This window comes from Drosophila tropicalis, unplaced genomic scaffold (genome assembly GCF_018151085.1).
Source record: "Drosophila tropicalis isolate 14030-0801.00 unplaced genomic scaffold, ASM1815108v1 contig_878, whole genome shotgun sequence".
NCBI classification, from domain to species: domain Eukaryota; kingdom Metazoa; phylum Arthropoda; class Insecta; order Diptera; family Drosophilidae; genus Drosophila; species Drosophila tropicalis.
Window position 1 is genome coordinate 2,764,073 of NW_027173374.1, and position 21,440 is coordinate 2,785,512.

The 21,440-nt window shown below is 36.9% G+C and overlaps 1 protein-coding gene across 1 annotated transcript; it reads left to right on the forward strand.

The window, feature by feature from the left end:
• Window positions 1-160: 160 nt before the first annotated feature.
• Window positions 161-21,271, forward strand: CCAP-R (Crustacean cardioactive peptide receptor). Its single transcript, XM_068300149.1, has 6 exons — window positions 161-541; window positions 19,027-19,162; window positions 19,269-19,466; window positions 19,615-19,875; window positions 19,933-20,218; window positions 20,286-21,271. The coding sequence occupies exons 1-6, from the start codon at window positions 161-163 to the stop codon at window positions 20,524-20,526; spliced, it is 1,503 nt and encodes a 500-aa protein (XP_068156250.1). The 3' UTR covers window positions 20,527-21,271.
• The last annotated feature ends 169 nt before the right edge of the window (window positions 21,272-21,440 follow it).

Here is a 21,440-nt window from a genome sequence, read left to right on the forward strand (position 1 = left end):
CTTTATTTTTTAGCTGCAAGAATTAGCACAGCAATTGTCATTTAATTTTAATATTTTTTTAAATTAATGAAATCTCTCTTCATCCTCTTTTTGTTTTGCTGTGTTTCAGAGATGCTTGACCAGCGTTGATATATGCGGATTTCAAAAACACAAACCCAAAATGTTGCATTTAAGGTTATTTGATAGCTCACTCTATTACACATTGGCCTCTGCGTCGGCAACGGCGGAACGGGTGGTACTACAGAATGAATCCTCGTCTACTAGTGGCACTCAGCTGAGGTTAACAGCCGTGACCGATTTGTTGCCACCGCCCACAATTGCTGCCGCCGCCAGCATTAATCTGACATATTTCACACCTGCAATATCACACGTGATGCTGGCGCCAACAACAACAACAACAGCGGCAACAACAAATGCAACAGCAACGGCCATAGTCCAGACAACTGTGGCGCCACTTGACAGCGACTTGGATACGGGCAATAATTCCCTATCAACTCATGGCGGCGAGGTGGACAATTTGAACTCGTTCTACTTCTATGAGGTGGGTGGCAAACACATAAGTAGATTTAAATTCGCAAACAATTTACAACTAAAACTTATTTATTTATTGAACCCATTCAAATGGTGAAATTGAACGGACGAGTTCAACTGCCAAAGAGCAGCAGTAGCAGCTGAGGTCGCATCCTCTCCCAAAACGCATTATGTACCTACTTTTCGAATTTCAATTTATATTGTAATATTTGCACAAAAACAAAGAACAATCAAAAGTTGTATTGCCGAAGGCGGGTTCAAAAGAAGTGAGTAGTCGCTAGAAATTATAAGCCCATTATTATTAAATCGCAGTTATTATGGCTAAAAGGATTATACCACAAGTTTTAAGTTGTAACAAAAACAAAATGCCATGAAGTTAGATGCAAAACGAAGCACTCTCAACTGTAAAACATAATCTTGATCAGCATGATCCCTTGCACTGTTCATTAAGATCTAAAAGATCGTTGAAGTTTAGTTAGATTTCATATTAAAACAAGCTCTTCCTATACATATATTAAGCAAATATTTTTATAAATTCTCAAACCACCTCTCGAAATTCTGGCAACTACTTAAACATGTGAATGACTTTGGCTGCAAATGTTGCAGAGTGAACAATTTTTGATTGGTTTGCCGGCGAAACAAATAAAAGTCATGGCAAACACTGGAGACCAGACTGAAGCCAGTAAGGAAGGGTCACAGCTGCCTTTTCTCTTCCCCATCGTCATCAAATACTGCTGCTGCTTTTCGTTTTCTGACAAATTTCAATTTCGTGCAATTTTCTCTTACGGTGGCCCCGACAAAGATAAGAAAATCCAACAACAACGATGGCGAAATAAATGTGGCAAATGTCATTCCCGCCAGCTGCAAATTAAAATGTGAGAAAGCAAACTTTTAAAGCAAATCATTTGCATGCGGGGCATGAAATGGGTAATCAATCAGCACTGGTTGCTCCAGCAACTTCGATTAAACGAAATTTCCTTTTCGCCATAAAAAAAAGGCAAAAGTTCTTCATTGAAAATGTAATGAAATTTCCACACGCCTCACGCATGCTTCGGCATGGGATAAATCACACGACATTGTGAGCCACAGCCCAACGGAAGTGGCCCTCCAAAAATCAAACCAATTCAAATCAAGACGCCTCCAAACACAGCCGGGTCGATCATTTGGCAGAAGCAGGAGGACTATCCTACATATGTGAATGCCATAAATTTGGGTTTATTTAAACGAGCCACAAGAAAAAAGCGGAACAAGAACCATATTATGAAGAAGAAGGAGAAGAACAGCATCTGTCATTTCATCACCAATTTGAAACTTAGAAACTTTGACTCAACCTCTTTAACTTTTCTTTCTTTTTTTTTGGCACAAGTTTAAAATTTATCTGAATATCGAAATGAAAATGAAAAAGAAATAAATGAATACTTAGGCTTTTGATAAACTAGATCTCTACTAATCTGTCAACTGAAAATAAAAAATACAAAAAACGAAAAAAAAAATAACAACTGAAAAGAAAACGAAGCATAAAAGCTTTAGAATAATGTTTGGCATAAAAAGGTTACTGAACCTCATATTCAGAAGCTCCCACATGTTTGCTGGCTCACAACACACCCATACAAACACAAACACACAGAGATGAAAAGGGGTCTTATGTCTTGTATCCTTATGATTTGAAATTTAAATGGCTTAGTTGTGAATCCTTTACTTAGTTTGGCCACTGGCCATCATCGCTTGGACTTGATTGTGATTTATCTTCGTTTAATAAATACATTTTTCATGTGAAAATGCAGAGATTTGATTTTGATGAACAGCTTAAATGAGAAATTTAAATGTCTTATTTCATAGTCTGTGACTTGAGAAGAGATAAATGTTTCAAGACAGTAAGTTAGAGAGATAAATGTTGTTGTTTGGGAAGTTACCCACGCTTATTGAATAAAGTTATAAGATCAAGTTAGAACTCACAGAATTCACACTAATCAACTGTCACTGAGCACTTAGAATTCTCAACACATTTTAGGTACAATATAGTGAATAGGTTCAAGGAGTTGTAAGTTTTTAAATAATTGTACTTCTATTAAAATTTAAGTTCAGCTCCTGATTAATAGCTGAGGAATTACTAGCTACTCACAATCTGTATGTTGCGTCATTTCCTTTTGCTTTAAATTTTAACCGATTTGGGGTCAACAAAATTATTGAATAAATAGAAGTTGATGCCATTACAAATATAATTATATAAAGGACCTTCAGAAAGGCCAACCTGTCTTTAAAATGCGAACAAGCTTACCCTTCAGTATTGCTTTTGACACTGATATGCCAATTACAACAGTTGGTGCAATGGACACGATGCCAAAATCGTTCACACACACAGACCCACACTCTAAAGTTGATGGTCAGCTCAAAACACTCTCACATACTACAACTGCACTGCTAGTCTAATAAAACCAGGGAGATATCACACCAGCACTTTGGCTCGAATCAATGCTGCTTAGCTTAGCCATAAAAATGGGAAAGAAAGAGAAAAGAGAAAGAAAGTGTAACGAAAACATTGCGCCACTTTATGTTTGTTTGTTTGTTTGTTTGCTAGTCTGTTGGAAGGATGTGAATTGTGAAAGTATATTATGCAGCCGCATACGCACACATCGATTGTTTGTGATTTGATTTGGTGTGATGTGAATCGAAAGAAGGGTAAACTGAACTCAGCTTATTACTTTCATATGTATATGTCAATATTCACACATTTACTTGATAATGTATATTGACGCATTCACACAATATCCGTTTACATGGGAAAAAGTGCTTTAAATATTAAATTTTCCTCTACCCTTATCTAGCGATGGCATCGCCAGATAACAACTTGACTCTTGTAATCACATATGTTGGCGTTAATGACCTTCTGCTCGCTTATCCCGGCCCTGATCTACATTTCTTATTACACTATGTAGTGGCTACGTTTTTTGCTTAAGTGAAGGCCTTTGCTTTTCATACCACACTCCTCATTGTTATTTTTAGCTGGCTATGAGCGGACCTCATGTTGTTTTTATTAGTAAGTAAATAATAGACCCAACAACAATGGCGACCTTGCTGTTGCTTAGCTAATGTAACAGCCATCAAAGGCCAAATTTAATTGGCTTTTTGTGCAACATCATCAACATCATAATCTAAGAGTAAATGTTTCAAAAAAACAAAACACATGAAAATAATATGCTGTAGCTATTTTTACAGCAGCCAGACAACTGCTGTGAATACACACACACACACACACACACAAGCACATTCATGCTGACTTTTATGGCACATGGACAAATCTGAAGTGTGTTAAAAAAATCATAGCATACATTACAGGTGCCGTTCGAGCCAATCAGGATCAAGCCATTCAAGTAATGTAAAGAATAAGCGGCTATTATCAAAATATTTTACAATTTTGTAGTCACAACTCTTTTTTTGTAGCATAACTAAGAAATTTAAAGATTATTATCTTATTTTTGGCAAGAAGAGCTACATATGTTGTATTCGTATTAAAAACAGTCTTCATTTAATTAAAACGTTTGATGACCGTGGAGCAAAATTATCTAAAAACGACATTTGAAATTATAGAGATTAAAGAGTTCTTTGAAACTTGTGTACCCTTTTAATCATTTGTTTAGACTTTAATGTTCTTCGTTTATTTGCTTATGGTAACGGTAACCAATCACGACTACCCTATCTAACATTTGCGCACTCTGATTTGGCACTTGGAATTTTGGTCCTTTAATCTTTTTAAGTATGCCCATGCCCTTAAAAAAGAATAACGTTCAATTCCCCGCTCACATGAACATGAACATCATCACATCCCATCACATCAGACATTTATAACCACACATACACACACGGGCATTGCTTATTGAAACAATTTTCTCGTTACCCACGAAAACGCTGGGAATTCCAAGAACTCATTAATCTAGCGTAAAAATTTGTCTTAAGCTTATTTGCCAAGGAAAATTAAGCATATGTGTAAAGAGCAGAACGGCGAGACTTAACTTAACGTATGTAACGTATGTAAAATATATGGCACATGTGTCGTTATGCCATAGACATTGACATTGATGCGTCTGCCAGACACGCTCAGCCAGCACACGGTCTCCTTGCAGTCTGAATCAAGTATCAAGAGTCTGAAGGTTAAACGCTTAGTGGCCACAAAGCGGCATCATTAACTGCAAGAATAAAGTGTTTGCGTTTGTCTTCATTGTACATTGCTTCTTTCCTTTTCTATTTGGTCTTTTTTAACAATTTAATTTGCCTTCATGTGTGTGTGTACGTGTTTGTGTGTGTGTGTAGTGGGCAGTAGAGAATTACAACACTAAGCGGCTTTGAAATAGTAAATTTCCACACAAGGACACGCAAAAATTTAGTCATAGATTGAAAGTGTGATGCAGTGTGAGCTGAGCTGAGCTGTTTGTTTATTGTGCCAAGCTTGAAGTATTTACCCAGCTCTTACGCAGGCAGTAAATAAACATATGTATACTAACATGTGATGGTGGTAGAAGTAAGAGTCTAATAGGACAAGGACCAGTACATGTAATTACACTAGCTGTGCTTTAACGCAAATTAAAGCATAATTCCAAGGCGCCAGGCAAACATAGGCATAGACACGCATAGTTGAGCTTAAGCACATTTGTTGTTGACAAAACAAAACGAAAAAGAAAACTTCCTTAGAAATACATGGACGTAACTGTAAGAAGGACTTATTAAACGAAGAGAACTCAGTTTAATGACACGCTTCATACCACCCTTGAAGGATAAAACCATCGACACATCCTTCTACAACTGAGATCTTGACAACGCCTCTGCACAAGGACATTCCCAATGTGTGCTTGAGTGGCCAACGAGTGGCCAACAGCCTTAAATGTGACCGTGGGGAGAATCTCTTCTTCTTAGCCTACTTCTACCATCATCATCGTCTTCTTTCTCTACGATTGGACCATGGTCCATGGCTAAAAATGAGTTAACAACATTAGACGAATAGAAAAAGCGGCGACAACAGCAACAACATCAATTTTATTAAGGCTATGCGAATCTACTAGCAACGTGCCAGCTATGTAGTTGCCTTTGGGCTTTGACGATTTCTTCTTATATTTATGTACTCGCACTCCTTCGCCATGTACTACATCTTTTGCTCGTTACTCGCCTCGTGAATGCTTTTGCCGGCCCATAAAATACATTTTGACAAGAGTTTTATCTGGCACGTCGCCTGCAAGTTGTATGTGTCATGGCGATTTATAAGGATTTGCTGCCATCACAAAAACTCCACAATGACAGTTGGTTTGAGAAAAAAGGGCGAAAATAAATATCATAAATTTCATAAATCAATTTACACTGAAAAAAGTGTAGTAACCAAAAAAAAATTAAACTATAAAATCTCATACAATCTACTGAGTAAAATTCAAATACTGCATAAGAGCTAGAGTAGCAAAACTAATGAAACCGAAAGTATGAAAACATCCCACAACATCCTAACCGTTAAAGAAGTTTTAAAAACGTATCCAAATTAACTTCCATTCATCTATATCATACTTTGAACTTTTGTGCAGTGTATATATCCCACACATATTAAAAATACGAAAGTTGTATTTCTTATTCGCATTCGCATTACTGATCCAGGACAGGGAAAAGTCAAGTCAATGCACTTCCGCCACTTTAATGTAACGATAATGAGATTTCGATGTTTCAATTCCTCTTTGATTTTTCAGCTTGACTGAGTTTTCAATTGTGGCAGCAACAGCAATGGGGCAGTGGCTGTGGCACTGCCAGCACCAGCATTTAGGATACCCCAATTAAGTGTTCAATGACACTAACCAAGTTCAATGGTCGGAATACATCGAATATCATTTTGATTTATTTATCCTTATTTCACTTCCCATCTCTCTCCACGCCCTAGTCTCTCACTTTTTGATTCAATACGAAGACAGTTCAAATTCCCAAGTGTCACTTGACCAAAATCAATAAGCATCTTCTTCTTACAAAAACTAATTGTAATAATTTGCGCATCAAGCCAATGTCAATGGATAAATTTCAAGACAAGAAGACATTGAAAAGGAGAAGGCATTGTTAAAATTTTGATGGTAGACAACAAGCCAAAAAACAGCAACAACAAGTGTTAATTTCACAAATATGCTCTCAAACACACGCCCCACAGTTGATGGGGAATCACTGAAGGAGGAGGGCAAGGAGGCGATGGCAAAAAGTTGACTTAATGAGTGTTGAAGTTAATTGTTGGTTTATTTGTCATGCTTGAACTTTGAACCCTTTCATTTTCGAGACAATTGCAAAAAACAAGAGGGAAACCATTAGAATATGACAGAGAGAGAGAGAGAGAAAGAGACCAAAGAGGAGTGTTATGGGTGGCAGGTTGAAAAAGTTTTAAGAGCTTGCCTGAAAGGTTCAATTCAATATGCAAATATGAAATGATGTACTAGCAAAAAGAAGAATAATATGAAATTTTCCATGAAATTACTGCAAAGCCAAACGATAGAAAAATTCTAAAAGCCAGCAAATTGAACAAACTATGAAGTCGAAAAAATTATCAAGGGCTCTCGGTATTCGTATGAAGTAATCATACAACCTAATTCTCTTCCATTAAAATGAAATAAAATCCAAATTTCCACTTAAACTTTAAGTCTGTTTTTTATTGTCTTCAAACCACACACATAAGACTAAAGAGAAAGGAATGGCCCAATGAACTTTGTGGGCTTTAAATCATTGCGGTTACCTCTATAAATAACGAGAGAGTTTTATTTTTAGGGTCTTGTGGCACGCCCCCAAATCGTGTCTGTCCATAATTTGTGAAATAAAATACTTCTTCGGTACAGCAATCCCAAATTGAAACCAAATTAAATTGCAATAAATCAGCAAAGGCGTTAATGGCATTTCCACTGTTAACCATTAAATAGGCGTCACCCTAAGAAAAGAAAAGCAAAATCATTTGCCCCAAGTGTGTGTATATGTATGTATGTGTTTGGGTGTGAATGTGTGGGAGTGAAAATGTTGTTTTTCTTCATGCACATCTAATTGATTTGTATTTTGTATGCTAAAGATGGGCTCCAGTTTCCTCATTACATTCTTTTTCCCATGCCTTTTTGAGCTTCGATTTCATCTCTTGTTTGCTTTAGATGGAAGATTCATTTTCAAGTGTTCAGTGAGGCGCAAAGGCATACAGTGTCCTCCCTCTTCTTACCCCTTAGTCCTACTTGGTGGCCATCCAACCGTTGGGCATAGTAGCAGCTGACAAATGTGTGTTTTTATTATTGATATTTGTATTTGCCACAGGGACTTGTCAAAATAAAAAGAAATACGAGAAACATATAAAAAGAGAATACATGGACAAATGAATTTAATGAGAAAGAAAGTGAGCTCTTTAAAATTTATCTTAATCATATGGAAAAATATACGCAATAAGTTAATAAAGGTTTAATCTGTGGCGAATCAAGTGACAGTAATAAGTAAAATCGTTGATGAATTCGACAAAATTCGAAGATAAAGCATTGATCTTAAAATTCCTTTTTTCGCCCGGTTTTGGATACAAAAACATAAATACGTCCCTGAAGTTACATCTCTATTTTATCTGGACCTCTTAAATAGGCACCATAACATTGTAATACCAAATGACTGACAATAATTAGAGGTCTTGAAAAAAGCTTAGCAGGTTTCTAGTTTATTGAACATTCCTCATTCTTATTTTTACTCAGACTGCGATAGAGAGTCCGAGGACCCTAAAGGAAAGGCCAATGGGTCAATAGTTCCTGTACATGCTATGCTGCTTTTACGCTTCTATAGAAAAAAACAAGTATAAAGTTATACAAATATCTACTTCTTTAAACCTACTTTACAGCTTTCATTCTACAAAGCAATATCCAAATTTTTTGTTACACATTTTTTTAAATTTGACATTTTTTCTTCGTTCGTGGCCATCATTTGCAATCGTGGAGGAAGTTTAGTTAGCAACATAATATGCTACGGTTGATAAGAGTTGCCCTTCCTTCCTTTTTAAAACAATAGACAACTAACAGCAGCTTAATATTCTGGCACTTCCTGCTGCCACGCCTCCATACTCACACACTCGACTTGTCAGCTGCTGAAACACATGAACACAAAAACAACGAAACGACCAAAACGAAAAAAAGGATAAAATTTAATTTCATTTTCATAAGCACAAAATGCCACTCACTTCACTTGGCAGTGGCAAAACAGAAAACGAAAGGGAGCAAAAAAAAAAAGGGGGAAGAAATGTTCAGCACGTTGTTAAAAAAGAGCACCAGAAGTAACGCAGAAAAAGTAGTAAACACACAAAAAAGAGGATAGAAAAAACTAAACTACATTTGCGCATCATTACAATTTGCATGCATAAACAGGAGTAGCAGTCGCAGGAGCACGAGCAGCACAAAAAGTATCCTGTGAATGCACACAATAAATTTGCACACATATACCAAGTCAATTACAGTTTTATTTTCTACTGTGGCCACGTTGCGTATGAGCAATTCTTTTAGTAAGAAAAATACCAAATGGAAAACTAGGTGAATCCGCACAAAAAGTGGAAAGAAAAGTAAAGCAAACATACGCAAAACCCAGCAGCCGAGAGGCACTTAAAATATCGTAAAAAATAAAAAAAGAAGTATTATAAATTATGCAAATCGTAAAGCGCTGAAATCCAACCTTCAGGCCAGATAATTGCAGTGGAATGTGTGTGTGTGTGTGAGTGTCTGTGCCTCTGTGGAATACAAAGTAAGTGAGTAGAAAGAAGAACACTCAACTCGAACAAATGCTAAGTTGCTGCAACAGCGCCAGCAGCAGTCGAGGAAATCCCCTTAAAGTGGCAAACATTCATCTTTCTTTTACTTTTACTTAGGTTGCATGAGCGCGAAATGCGCTTAATGAGAAAATGCAAAGGCGACAACCAACAACAAAATTATGTTCAGTAAATACTTGAAATACAACCAGATGAAGAGCGACAAAGACAGAGAATCTAAGAGAAAAGGAGAGAGAGGGGAGGTGTGAAAGCGTTTTCCTCAGTCTGTGCCTGAACTGCTTGGCTTGGAACTATTTACATAGACGTTAAGAAACAAGGAACTGGGTCAGTGTTGACGACGCACCAAAGTATGCAATGAATTCTGTTGATGCTTTAAATGAAATTAAATTAAATGGCTTAAATGTGCGTTTGTGTGTTTGTTTGTGTATCTGTGTGGCGCTGCTGGGTAAACTGTTGGTGCTAAGCTAAACAAATTTCTTTGGGATGATGCATTTTGCATTTATTACATGACACTTTGAGGTTAATGAATGTTGCAAAACTTTAAATGAGATGAATAAAGTTGACACTTTGGAGGGAATTAAAGACAACATAACAAATGAGGTCGCAATTTTGCTTTAGTTGGGGTAAATACCAATCTTATACATTTATGAAATGTTCCTTAAACAAATAAATACATGATGTTGGTGAAATGGAAAGCAGATTGATTCTGTCCATGTAACCTTTGGTATAAAAAGAATGTTGATCTGGCTTGATTGATTGATTAAGATACAGGTTTAAAATTTATTTTATTATATTGACAGTTTTTTGTTAACTATGCAAACTTCAGAGACAGTTGACTATACAAGATTTATTGTAAATATCTTAAACACAACTCAAACAAAAGTTCAATCATCAAATAATACTATAATAATTCAATCAGGCAGTTCATCCAACAGCAATAAAAATGGTTTGAATCAATTATCGGAAACACTTTGGATAAAAATGAGTTAACAAAAGATCGTTTTAGTTGAGTTCTAATTACAATAAAGTGATTGAAAAAACAGCAAATGGTTGCATATGTGAAATGTGGATCAAATGCATCAGTAAGGAGAGAGGCGGACTTCGTATATATGTGTGTGGGTGTGTGTGTCTATTTCAACTCTGCTGGCATTATAAAGTGCTTTGTGTCAAAGGCAAAAAATGCATTGTTTGTACGTGATGTGCCAACCAAATGCAAGCACGCACTTAATCATTTATGCACACACACATACATACATACATATGTATGTACATACAGATTTTTATACATTTAAGCAACAGTTTGAGTGTATGTGCCTAACATTCTGCACGTAGCAAACGAGCAGTCAAAATGTACGCGACTTTTACACCCCCCTAACAGTATTTTACACTTAACTCAGCTTTTCTCTTTTTTTATACTCTGATGTATACTTAAAACTGTTAGTTGGTCTGAAGTTCTTTAATATAGTATATAAGGCCTATCAAACGATGAGTTGTCGACATATTAAAGTCCTTTTTTCGAACGATATATTCTCATACATTTTACTTATATTGACACCAATTTACACGAAAAACGAAAAAAAAATACACTGTGCATCAGAGTGAATATACAAAATGATTGGCAGGGCTAAAAATATTCGCAAACTTACACGAATACTTTATACATATTAAAAAGTTGCACTTGCCTCTTTACTCTTGCCTTCTTGCCTCCTGCCCCTCAAAATGTGTCTGATGCCTTCAAATTGTTTGACATCTGTCACATGGTAAGGCGAAGGTAGTAAGATGACGGCTAAATGCGATAGGATGTTTGTGCCAATTTCATCAAAATTGAGTTAAATGACATGTAATAGTCGTTTTAACAAGTCGTTTTCTTTGTCGGCTGCAATTTTGCCTTCTTCATTGGCTGCTTTGATGGTCTTCCTCGTCAATCCCCCTTTCTTTGGATGTGTTTCCGTTTCTTTGATGTGGCAAGCGGCTGCCTCAACTAGGTGCCAGCGCGGCAGCCACAACAACAGCATCAGCAATGGAAGCAACAAATAAACTGTCAGACAAATAAATGCATCGTTGAGAACAACCAACACCCATCTGATGAAAGCTGTAAATAAAAGAAAATTCCTGGAATTTTCGCAATTGATTTTTGGCTGCTGCCTGATTGCCATTGTGTTTTCGTTCACTTTTTAACTAACTCCTAATGGGTAAATAAAAAAAGGATCTTTGTTGTATGTGTCTCTGTGTGCAAAAGGTGTTAATGAGAATTCCTCAGAATTTTTGTATTGAAAATATAAAATAACGAACCCATTTTACAATTCCCAGAAAGAAAAAATTGTATTTAAAGGTTTAATCAAAAAATTGGTTGGCTTTGCATAATGAGTGTGATTGTTCATTGAAATTGAGATTCTACACCAGAAAGTACCCAAATTAAAAGTCGTTTTCTAGCTTTATCGTTAATTTCTTTAAATTTCCCAAAAATTAGAATTCCTCTTCTTCTTAGTTACAAGATTTCTACAGCTTACGAAAATATTCCTTTGAAGATCTTTTCGAATAAATTGTTGGTCAGTTCAAATTGAAATTTCCCTTTAGTCAGTTCTTAAGGCAACAAATTTTACTTTCTTGCATACTCTATTACGTTCGTTCTTGACATTCCCCCAACCACTTGCCCCTCAATAAGTATAAATCCTGAAGTCAAGAAAAAGTTTCATTCAACTTCATACTCCAAATCCCTCCTCAATGGGCCAACAAAACCACAGTAATTTGCATAACAAAACAACAACAGGCAACACTTTTCATTTACACACAAAATTACTTGGCTTGACTCGACGTGAACAGATACAGGGCCGGAGACAGGGCCAGGGACACACGGCCAAGGAGTAAGACCATTCAAAGGCATTTGTAGGAACTTCGTCAGAGCGTAGACTCGGGGGGCATAATTTGAGCGCGGCTGGCTGGCTAGCTTTAAATGGGAATCAAAGACAGCAACAGACAACTATAGCCAGTTGGTGTAAAGCCCTGTGGAGAATATAGCAATTGAAAGAACTAAGTACAGAACTGTAAACTGCAAAACCAACAAAATCAGAAATAACAACTCTGGAGTCTAGTTTTTAGTTGCCGCCGGACCACTTGACTGCCATGCCAGCAGCTGTCCATGGCTCTGATGCTCTGACTTTGGCAACTTGTCCGACTTGTCCGACTTGTTTCCTTATAAAGCTGCTGCATTTCCGACATTCGAAGTTTCCGTGTGTCTTTCCCCTCCTTTTCCTGCTCACTCACACTCTCTCATTGCGGTCGCTTGGTTCTTGGGTCCTTTGACAAGTGCCAGTTGTGGAATTTGAAATTAAGAAAAAGTTTATTTTGCTGCCTTTTCACCAAGTAACTTGAAAAGACATAGAGTAAAATGGAAAGAGAATTCAAGCCAAAGGGCATAGAGTGGGAGAAACACATACATCCTCCATTGAGGTTTCGGTTAATCGCTAGGTGTACCTGTCAGTTGTTCGACTAGACAATAATTAAATTTCTTAGAACCTGTAGGAATTGGTGGGGCTGGAGAGAGAACAAAATATATTTACCTATTGTCAGCAAGTTTATCTTTTTAAAGGCAATGTTTGTGCAAACTTGTTTTTTGTAACTTTTGTAAAAGTTGTTGAAACTTTGTTTGCTCAATAGAGAAACTTCTTCACACAGTGGCAACAAATGATGACAAAGTTTCACCTCTAATTAGAACACATATCATATTATATACATACATACATATGTATTTACATACTTATATATACACTTCCGGCTTCAGTAACTATCATTTTGGAAGTCATTAAAAAACTTTTTACCACCATAAATTTCACAAGACAAATCCGTTACTCCAGTGACTCGTAAATTTGTGGCTGTATCCAAGGAAAACCACATTGATCAAATCGAAATCTAACATAAATTTAGAAAATCTGGAAGATCTGCTTTTAGTTTGTATGGATGTGTGTTTGTGTATAAACAAATTAAAAGGTCAAACATAAATATCCACCCAAAAGAAACCTCAAATTAAATTTTCCTAAAAATAACAAGGCAAACATAACTTAGACACACACAAGTACGCACGAATAGACACACCCTTGGTTGACCAGACAATAGAAAAACATACATTTTCTGTAACTTTATTCGTTGAATCGACATTGAAATACCCTACCCTCTACACTTCCGAATATAAAAGTCATTTCCTTATGTTTCAAACTCATAAGATGACATTGACAGACAGTTTGGAAACAAATAATTCATAAATTGATTACAACTTTCGCTTACAGGGTATCACCACCAGCCAGGTTGTGCGACTATTTTTAAACAACAGACAGCAAGTAAACAATAAATACAGACACGCGCCTAGAACTATGCAAAACAAATTACCAAAACCAAGCTGAGCCTCTCTCATGCTACGAACAGTTCACTTGTGGTTTTTGGGGGGGCGGAAGTTTATTTTATATATAAGGGCGTGTGTGTGTGTTTTTGTATTTGTCCCTGTATGAGGAAAAAGACCTACCGTCTATTCCATAACATGTGCCCAGCTAAATTTGCATTAACAACAGCAATAGCTAAAGTCAAGTTAGGCATAAATTTGAATAATTTTCCTATCCATTTGGCATTTGAGTTGGGTTTCGTTTCGTTTGTGATAATTAACACATAAGCAGCAGACGCAAACACACATACAAACATGTCTGGCCAACTAGCCGTGTCTGAGAAGGGCTTCCTTAAGTAGCCTTCTTGCCACAATCTATTTATTTTGTAAATGGTCAGCATATATTGGCAATAAGCTGACATCTTCAGAATTCTTGTAGAGACATCACAACATGGATCAGACCTAAGGAAATGCACAGCTCCAATTTAGGATAAACATTGAAATCTCAAGATTATAATCGAAAATTCCAAATTCTTGCCATAAAATTTAAAATATTTTAAATTTTATTATTAATTCCTCTTAATTTGTTGCTTAATGGAATTGACCACATTTATTAAAACTAAAATGTATATTTAAGCCCGTTTTGAAATGGAGCTAATGCTGTTTTTGGTCAGCATTCAATGTCGATTAGCGTTTCCATTATTGGCCACATTTTCATAACTCCACTGACCACAATTATGTTGGCAAATTTCTCGTCATTTTTCACATTTCCATTTCAGTGCACAAGAGAAGGAGAAGTGAATAGTATTTGCCTTTCTCTCTCACTCACTTACGCAATCAACTGTCAAATATTCCACTCAACAGTTTTGTCAACATTCTCACTTCTCACTTGAAACGTAACTGAGGGGCACGCTCGAGGGTGAGGAGGGGGATATACTCCCTCCATGGTATTATAGCTTGGGGGCTTTATTAATTTCAATTTGTGTCAACATCAATGCCAAAACTCGGGGAGCCAAGTGAAATGATTTAAGCCAGCAGCAGCTCATGACAAAATGTTTGGCCATTAGGCGAATTAAAGAGCAGTTTTTCGTCCTACACACAAACACAAATGCGCAGACACCCAAAAACACACATATACACTTAGGACTCACCCAAACTCACACACACACTCACGCACATTCACATTTACTGTAGATAAAACTCAACGACTAACAATATGCAACAACAACAACAACTACATGCATAGTATAAAAACCATGATTGATGTGCTCAACTTGACCCAAATGCATGTTTTTATGCCGAAATAAGCCCCCACTTCTCTTCCCCAAAACACCTTCTGTCAAGCATCCTTCTATGGATGAGGATACTTGCTACATATATGCGTACATTTTGTAACAAGAGACAATCTGCCAAGTTCATTGAACTGGCCATAGTTGGATGTCTTGATGCTTATTATCTGACCATTTGCTGGCTGAGCACGCGGCGTATACGTAATACAATATTTAATTTTACTTTATGCAATAGTCACAGCAGCTTGTGGCTGGTCCTTAAGGTCGTCATCGTTGTCGTCGTCGTCATCAAAGTCCTGGTCATGAGCTGTGTGTAAGTAGAGCACTCAAGCACAATGTAATCGCTATTAATGAATGTGCGCGGAAAATGGAAAATGGGCGATAACAAACAAAACCAAAAGTACAGAAACTACAACCTTAAGCTGGTAAGCAAGCAAACCATTTTCTTATGTGGGCGTCCTTCAACTTATACGCAAGGAATGCGATACCTCTTGAAATTAATATGCCGCGAAATACATTTAAGAATATAGCAAAGAAGTGTTTATAAATTCCCAATAACTGACAACTTCAATAAACATATTTGAGCTTAAAGTCATATTGATTTCAAAAGGACTAAATGTCCCGCTGGCTATGAATGACTTCCTTATACTTTCTTTCATCTTGATATATTATTTCTGGTCTATTTGATTCATCTTTTAATATTCATTTGACCAGAAGATGCTCTTCATTCGTTTCTGGGAAATAAAAACAAATTGGTAACTTATTCAGAGGATATTCAAGAATTCCATCATGAAGTTGCCCTTAATTTATTGTAGATATCTCTTCTTTGTGTACCAGAGTTACTCTTAAAACCCGCGAACTTGCCGCTGCTGATTTATATGGGGAAATGGAGCAGCTGTGGTTCGCTTTACTTTTACTACTGCAATTGCACTGCAGGAAAAATGAAATTAATTTCCCATTGCCTTTGTTTGTGGCTGCACATTTGTCTTTGGAAACTCTGCATTTTACGAGCCACAACGGCAGCAGCAATTGAAATTTGTCAGCGCGAAAGGTTTAGCCAACAGCTTAAAGCCAAAAGCCGCACAAAGTGCACTTAAAGTCAACAGAAAGTGGAAACAAAAAATAGAAAAAGTCTAGCAGTGAGAAGAAGTAACGTAGCAAGTGGTAAGTGGTAAATGGAAAGTGGCTGCCAGAGCTTGGCCCACTTAATAATCGCAAATAATAGTTTGCCAACGATGATAAAGTTTAGCAGCCACTAATCAACAGGTGGCTCTGGTGCAATGTGGCCCATGCGGTGACACAAAATTGTCTTTTTAATAAGGACTTACAGTTGGCCCAGCTTATCTCCGTCGCCCTTTCTTACACGCCGTTTCCCTCTGTCTCTCTTTATCTGTTTGCCTTTGGGCTTACTGAGTTCTCAGCTTTTTCGTTTCGTTTTTCCTATTTTCTGTGTGCGGTTAAATTAAATTTTACCATTTTAATGTTCATGCTACAAAAAGGCAATTTCCTTGAGGTGCAAAAAAGGCAAAAATTGAAAAGGGCATAATGACTTGCTAAAAAAAGGCCAAACTCTCACAAAACACACACACACACACAGAGGAAAAGTTCACACATAGAACCAAAAATGGTTTGATCATTAAAAAAGGCTTACAACGTGCCATTTATTACATTTTTATAACGCCCACAGCAAGAGCACATAATAAAACATATAAAAATATAAAAAAAAGATGCAGAAAGCAAAGAAAACAACAAAAAAAGGACAACAGAGAAAAGTTTCACATTTTATTTATAGGTCAAACGTGTTTTGAAAATTGGCTTCCGGTTCAAATAAAATTTCATAAAAATATCGTGTAAGAGCACTAAAAAATCAATGCACTTTGTCGAGGGTTGGACATCTGAAACTTGAATCGAATTTTTTTCTTAAAATACATAGACTGGAATTTTTTAACAATTTAGTAAATATTTCAACCAGTCCTAGGTATCCTTAATATACCCTATTTTGATACAGGATGCAAAAACTTGCCTCTAAATTTTTCACATTTTACTTATCGTTATTTTTATCCGAATTCCTTCAATAGACACACACTCGGTGGATAAATATAAAAGCCAAGCCAACATCAAAATAGTTGCAAGTTTTTCTTGTGGCAAGTCATGCTAGAAAATTGCAAGCAGCTTGCAAAACACTTCAACTAACACACACTCACACACTCACTCACACACACAGACACACATACACATATCCACAGAAAGCAAAAATGCTTTAAAGAAAAATTTCACCAGTCATGCAAAAAGACGAAAAATCAAATGTTGACTTCTTTTTCTTTGTAAAACAAATGATGTATGAAGACGAAGGCGCATTTAATAATAATAAATATGTAAGTAAAAACGCGAGCTACAAAACCAGTCGAAAAAGTCCAGGCCAGTGAGTGAGGAGGAATACTTGGTCTTTGGCTGATTTATGCCGCAATTTGTGCAACTTGATGAGCAGCAACCAGACCAGACACCAAAAACGCCCAAAACAAGAGATGCCTTTAAAAATAAAATGAAAATAAAATAAATGTATAACCAAAGAAAAAGGAAAAGGGCAGAAACTGCAAACATAAGCAACGTGTGAGGCAAAAACTTGTAGCATAAGCTGTGGCGTCTTAAGTCTACCACCAAAAGGCGCTTACACCAAGGACGCATACTGTCAAGTTGTGCTCCTTTCCTTGTATATATATGTATAAATAAAGGTACATATATATTTGGTTGTACATTTTTTCTTGTTTGCTTGAAGCGCCTGCCAGGCGTCAGACTGTACAGTTAGTCCTGAGGCCATAACTCAAAACTTACCTTGGACTACATGTCTTGTCTGTCTGTCTAAAGGTCTGTCTGCCTGTTTGTGATTCAGTTGTACCGTCCTACTCTCTGGTAATATGCTGACAGAAGGGTAATTGAGTTAGATGGCTAAGAATTGGCTTTATTCAAGGTGCTCCCACGTTAGATGCCCCACCGAATTCATTTCATTAATGCGGATACATATACTCTCATTATTTTTAATAATAGTAACTTACTGTTAATATTAGTAGAAAATTAATATGTAAAATAATCAAAAGAAACGTTTAAAAGATTAGAGATCAGTTAAGATTAAGATTAAAATATAATTGAACCTTTTACCTTTAGAGAAATTCCCAATCTATATAAGCTCATATCAATAGAGTAATTTTTAATGTACCCGTAAACTTAAAAGGGTCTAGAAAATTCGTTATAAATTACTAGATATAAAATGTGTAATCGAAGCAAATGTATATATATCTTAATAAGAAGCACATTCAAATTTTATACCAAGAAGTAAGCGACATTTAATTTCGTCAAGAAAAAGTCAATTTCTAATCTGTAATTACAGAAGATGTCTTTCAATGGCGAATAAATTTAATGGTATATAAAATATTTGTGGAATTTCTAGTTATCTCCGAAGTTTTCTTTGTCAAGTTACCATTCTGCAATTTGCACGTTTCTCCTGTACTCCCTCTGAGTTGAGCGACCAATTACACTCTAGTACCAACCATTTTTCGACCTCTTCATCTACTATATTGGCCGTAATTTCCTGCTGTTGCGGCTCAGACAACTCAAATCTAATTACACCTCACAGAGACAGAGCTTAGATAAACAAGTACAAAAGCAAAACAAAAGGAAAATAACCAACAAAAAAAAAAAGGCGAATAAAATAAAAATAAACGTTTGTTCTTTTAGTCTTGTTGGCGTAAAGTAAACTTCCGCTGGCACATCCTGTTGTGTTTTGTGACGACAGCGACGCCTAGACATTAGAACTTCACCTCCCACCTTGTCCTTCGTAATACGCTTACTCCTCTAGGGGTCTATCGCTTTTTATGGCTATTTAAAGAGTCATAAACAAAGAGGCATGTATGTGTGTTTGAATGGGTGTGAGCCGGGATATTAAATTGAGTTTTATGCGTGATTTCCGCTCTTAACACTTTGTTGACAATGCATTTTATGACGCGGTTAGTGAAATGTGACAGAATTTTCTTATCCTCCGACCTTCTCCCCATTCTCTATTGCAGACAGAACAATTTGCCGTACTATGGATACTGTTCACCATTATCGTGTTGGGCAATTCGGCTGTGTTGTTTGTGATGTTCATCAACAAGAATCGCAAATCGCGTATGAACTACTTCATCAAGCAATTGGCTCTGGCAGGTAAGTGACTGTCCCATACCTCCCCCGACTTTATAATTCCTTTTTTTGGATTTCCCACACATGTGTTGTGGCATTTTTATTGCCATTGCTGCTCTTCTTGTTGTAGATCTATGCGTGGGTCTGCTTAATGTGCTTACAGACATTATATGGCGCATCACGATTTCATGGCGGGCGGGCAATCTGGCCTGCAAGGTCATACGCTTCTCGCAGGTGTGCGTCACATACTCATCGACCTACGTGCTGGTGGCCATGAGCATTGACAGATACGATGCAATAACGCATCCCATGAACTTCTCAAAGTCCTGTAAGTTAGTTGTCCAAGAGAAACTTTTCTTAATTGGAAAATGTTTGAAAATGTCTGGCTTTAATGTTTGTTTTTGTCTTTGTCTTTGCTCTTATTGCTGCTGCTTTTCTTTCTATCTTGCCGCAATTTCTCTGTGTGGTTTCTGCAGGGAAGAGAGCACGCCATTTGGTGGCTGGAGCTTGGCTTATATCAGCTATATTTTCCTTACCCATTTTGGTGTTGTATGAAGAGAAACTTATACAAGGCCATCCACAATGCTGGATAGAGTTGGGTTCACCCATGGCCTGGCAGGTATATATGAGTCTGGTGTCGGCTACTCTATTTGCGGTGCCTGCATTAATCATTTCCGCCTGCTATGCGATAATAGTGAAGACAATATGGGCCAAAGGATCTATATTTGTACCGACAGGTAAGTTGGAATGTCACCAGTGGTTTAAGGGCTTTTTCAAAGTGAATATATACATAGAACGCGCTGGCTTTGGCGGAGCTCCAGCCCGAAGAGCCAGTTCTCGTGGCATTATACCGCGGGCCAAGGTCAAAACAGTGAAAATGACTTTGACTATTGTGTTTGTATTCATCATCTGCTGGTCTCCGTACATCATATTCGATTTGCTGCAAGTCTTTGGCCAAATTCCACACTCGCAAACAAACATTGCCATCGCCACTTTCATACAAAGTTTGGCCCCCTTGAATTCAGCAGCAAATCCTTTGATCTACTGTCTGTTCTCCTCGCAAGTCTTTCGCACACTAAGGTAAGAGAATTGCCACCAATCGAAGAAGTATACATCTATACACATCTTAACAATTAAATTTTTGCAGTCGCTTTCCGCCCTTCAAATGGTTTACCTGCTGCTGCAAATCCTATCGCAACAATTCACAACAGAATCGTTGCCACACAGTGGGACGCCGTTTGCACAATAGTTGCGATTCCATGCGAACTTTGACCACCTCACTAACCGTGTCCCGACGCTCTACCACAAACAATAAGACAAATGCACGTGTTGTGATTTGCGAGAGGCCCAATAAGATTATCACAGTGCCAGCCATGTCGGAAGTATGATAGCTGGCACATACGACCCGCAAACGTTCAACGTTTGCGGTCCATGGGCCGACTTCCTTCAGTGATGCCGAATATCTGTAGGTCATGGACAATTCAAAGAGGCTTAGACAATAAGTTCAATAGAAATATGATTAGCCTAAAAGCCTAAAAATAAGGAAACTAAGAAACTATAAGGCAAAACTAGAGTCTAATCTACGAATTTCAACCACACCTTTTCATCCTACAAACTATAATGATAAGTGAAACAAATTTTACACCAATTATTTCATTTACCAATGTATGAAATCATATTTATCTGGTGAAAAAATGTTCCCAACCTAATGTCTAACACTCCTATTTATATTGCTATCTTAATCAGACTGATGTTCTACCTATATATACAATCTATCTATATAATTAGCTATTTATTCAACAACAACTTGTGGTCATTTCTACATGACATTTTAATTATTGCATTTCTCTTTACCACATAAATAAGTCAACAATTACTTAGATACGTACTAACTAAAATGTAATCTATGCCATCTCATTACATGTATATAGAAAGCCATCGCAAACTTGTCCAAGCATAACTAACCATAAGCCAAAATTCTATTAAGTGTCGAATACAAAACTTTGATCATAAGAATTAATAGAGCATAACGTTTTAGTCAATTTAGGTTAAGCTAATATTTATTTCAAAATTATGTGTAGAGAACTTAATGGAATAAAGGCCAGCAAATGGCAAAATGTCACCAAGCTAAAACCAAAAAAAAAAAAAACAAAAACAAAAGAACACAAACAAAAACTGTTTAAAATATATTCATTGATGCTGGCACGCGTCAGAAATTTTCCTTTTATGGTCTGGGTGTATGTCTTTTTCTTTTCCATGGTTGGCTGAGCAATGAGAACAAGGACGAATTTGGCTCATTTTC

Coding starts and splice junctions, on each gene's coding strand:
- CCAP-R (XM_068300149.1), top strand. CDS start 161: ATGTTGCATTTAAGGTTATTTGATAGCTCACTCTATTACACATTGGCC. Junction 19,163..19,268: donor CAAGCAATTGGCTCTGGCAG/GTAAGTGACTGT, acceptor TTCTTGTTGTAG/ATCTATGCGTGGGTCTGCTT. Junction 19,467..19,614: donor CATGAACTTCTCAAAGTCCT/GTAAGTTAGTTG, acceptor TGGTTTCTGCAG/GGAAGAGAGCACGCCATTTG.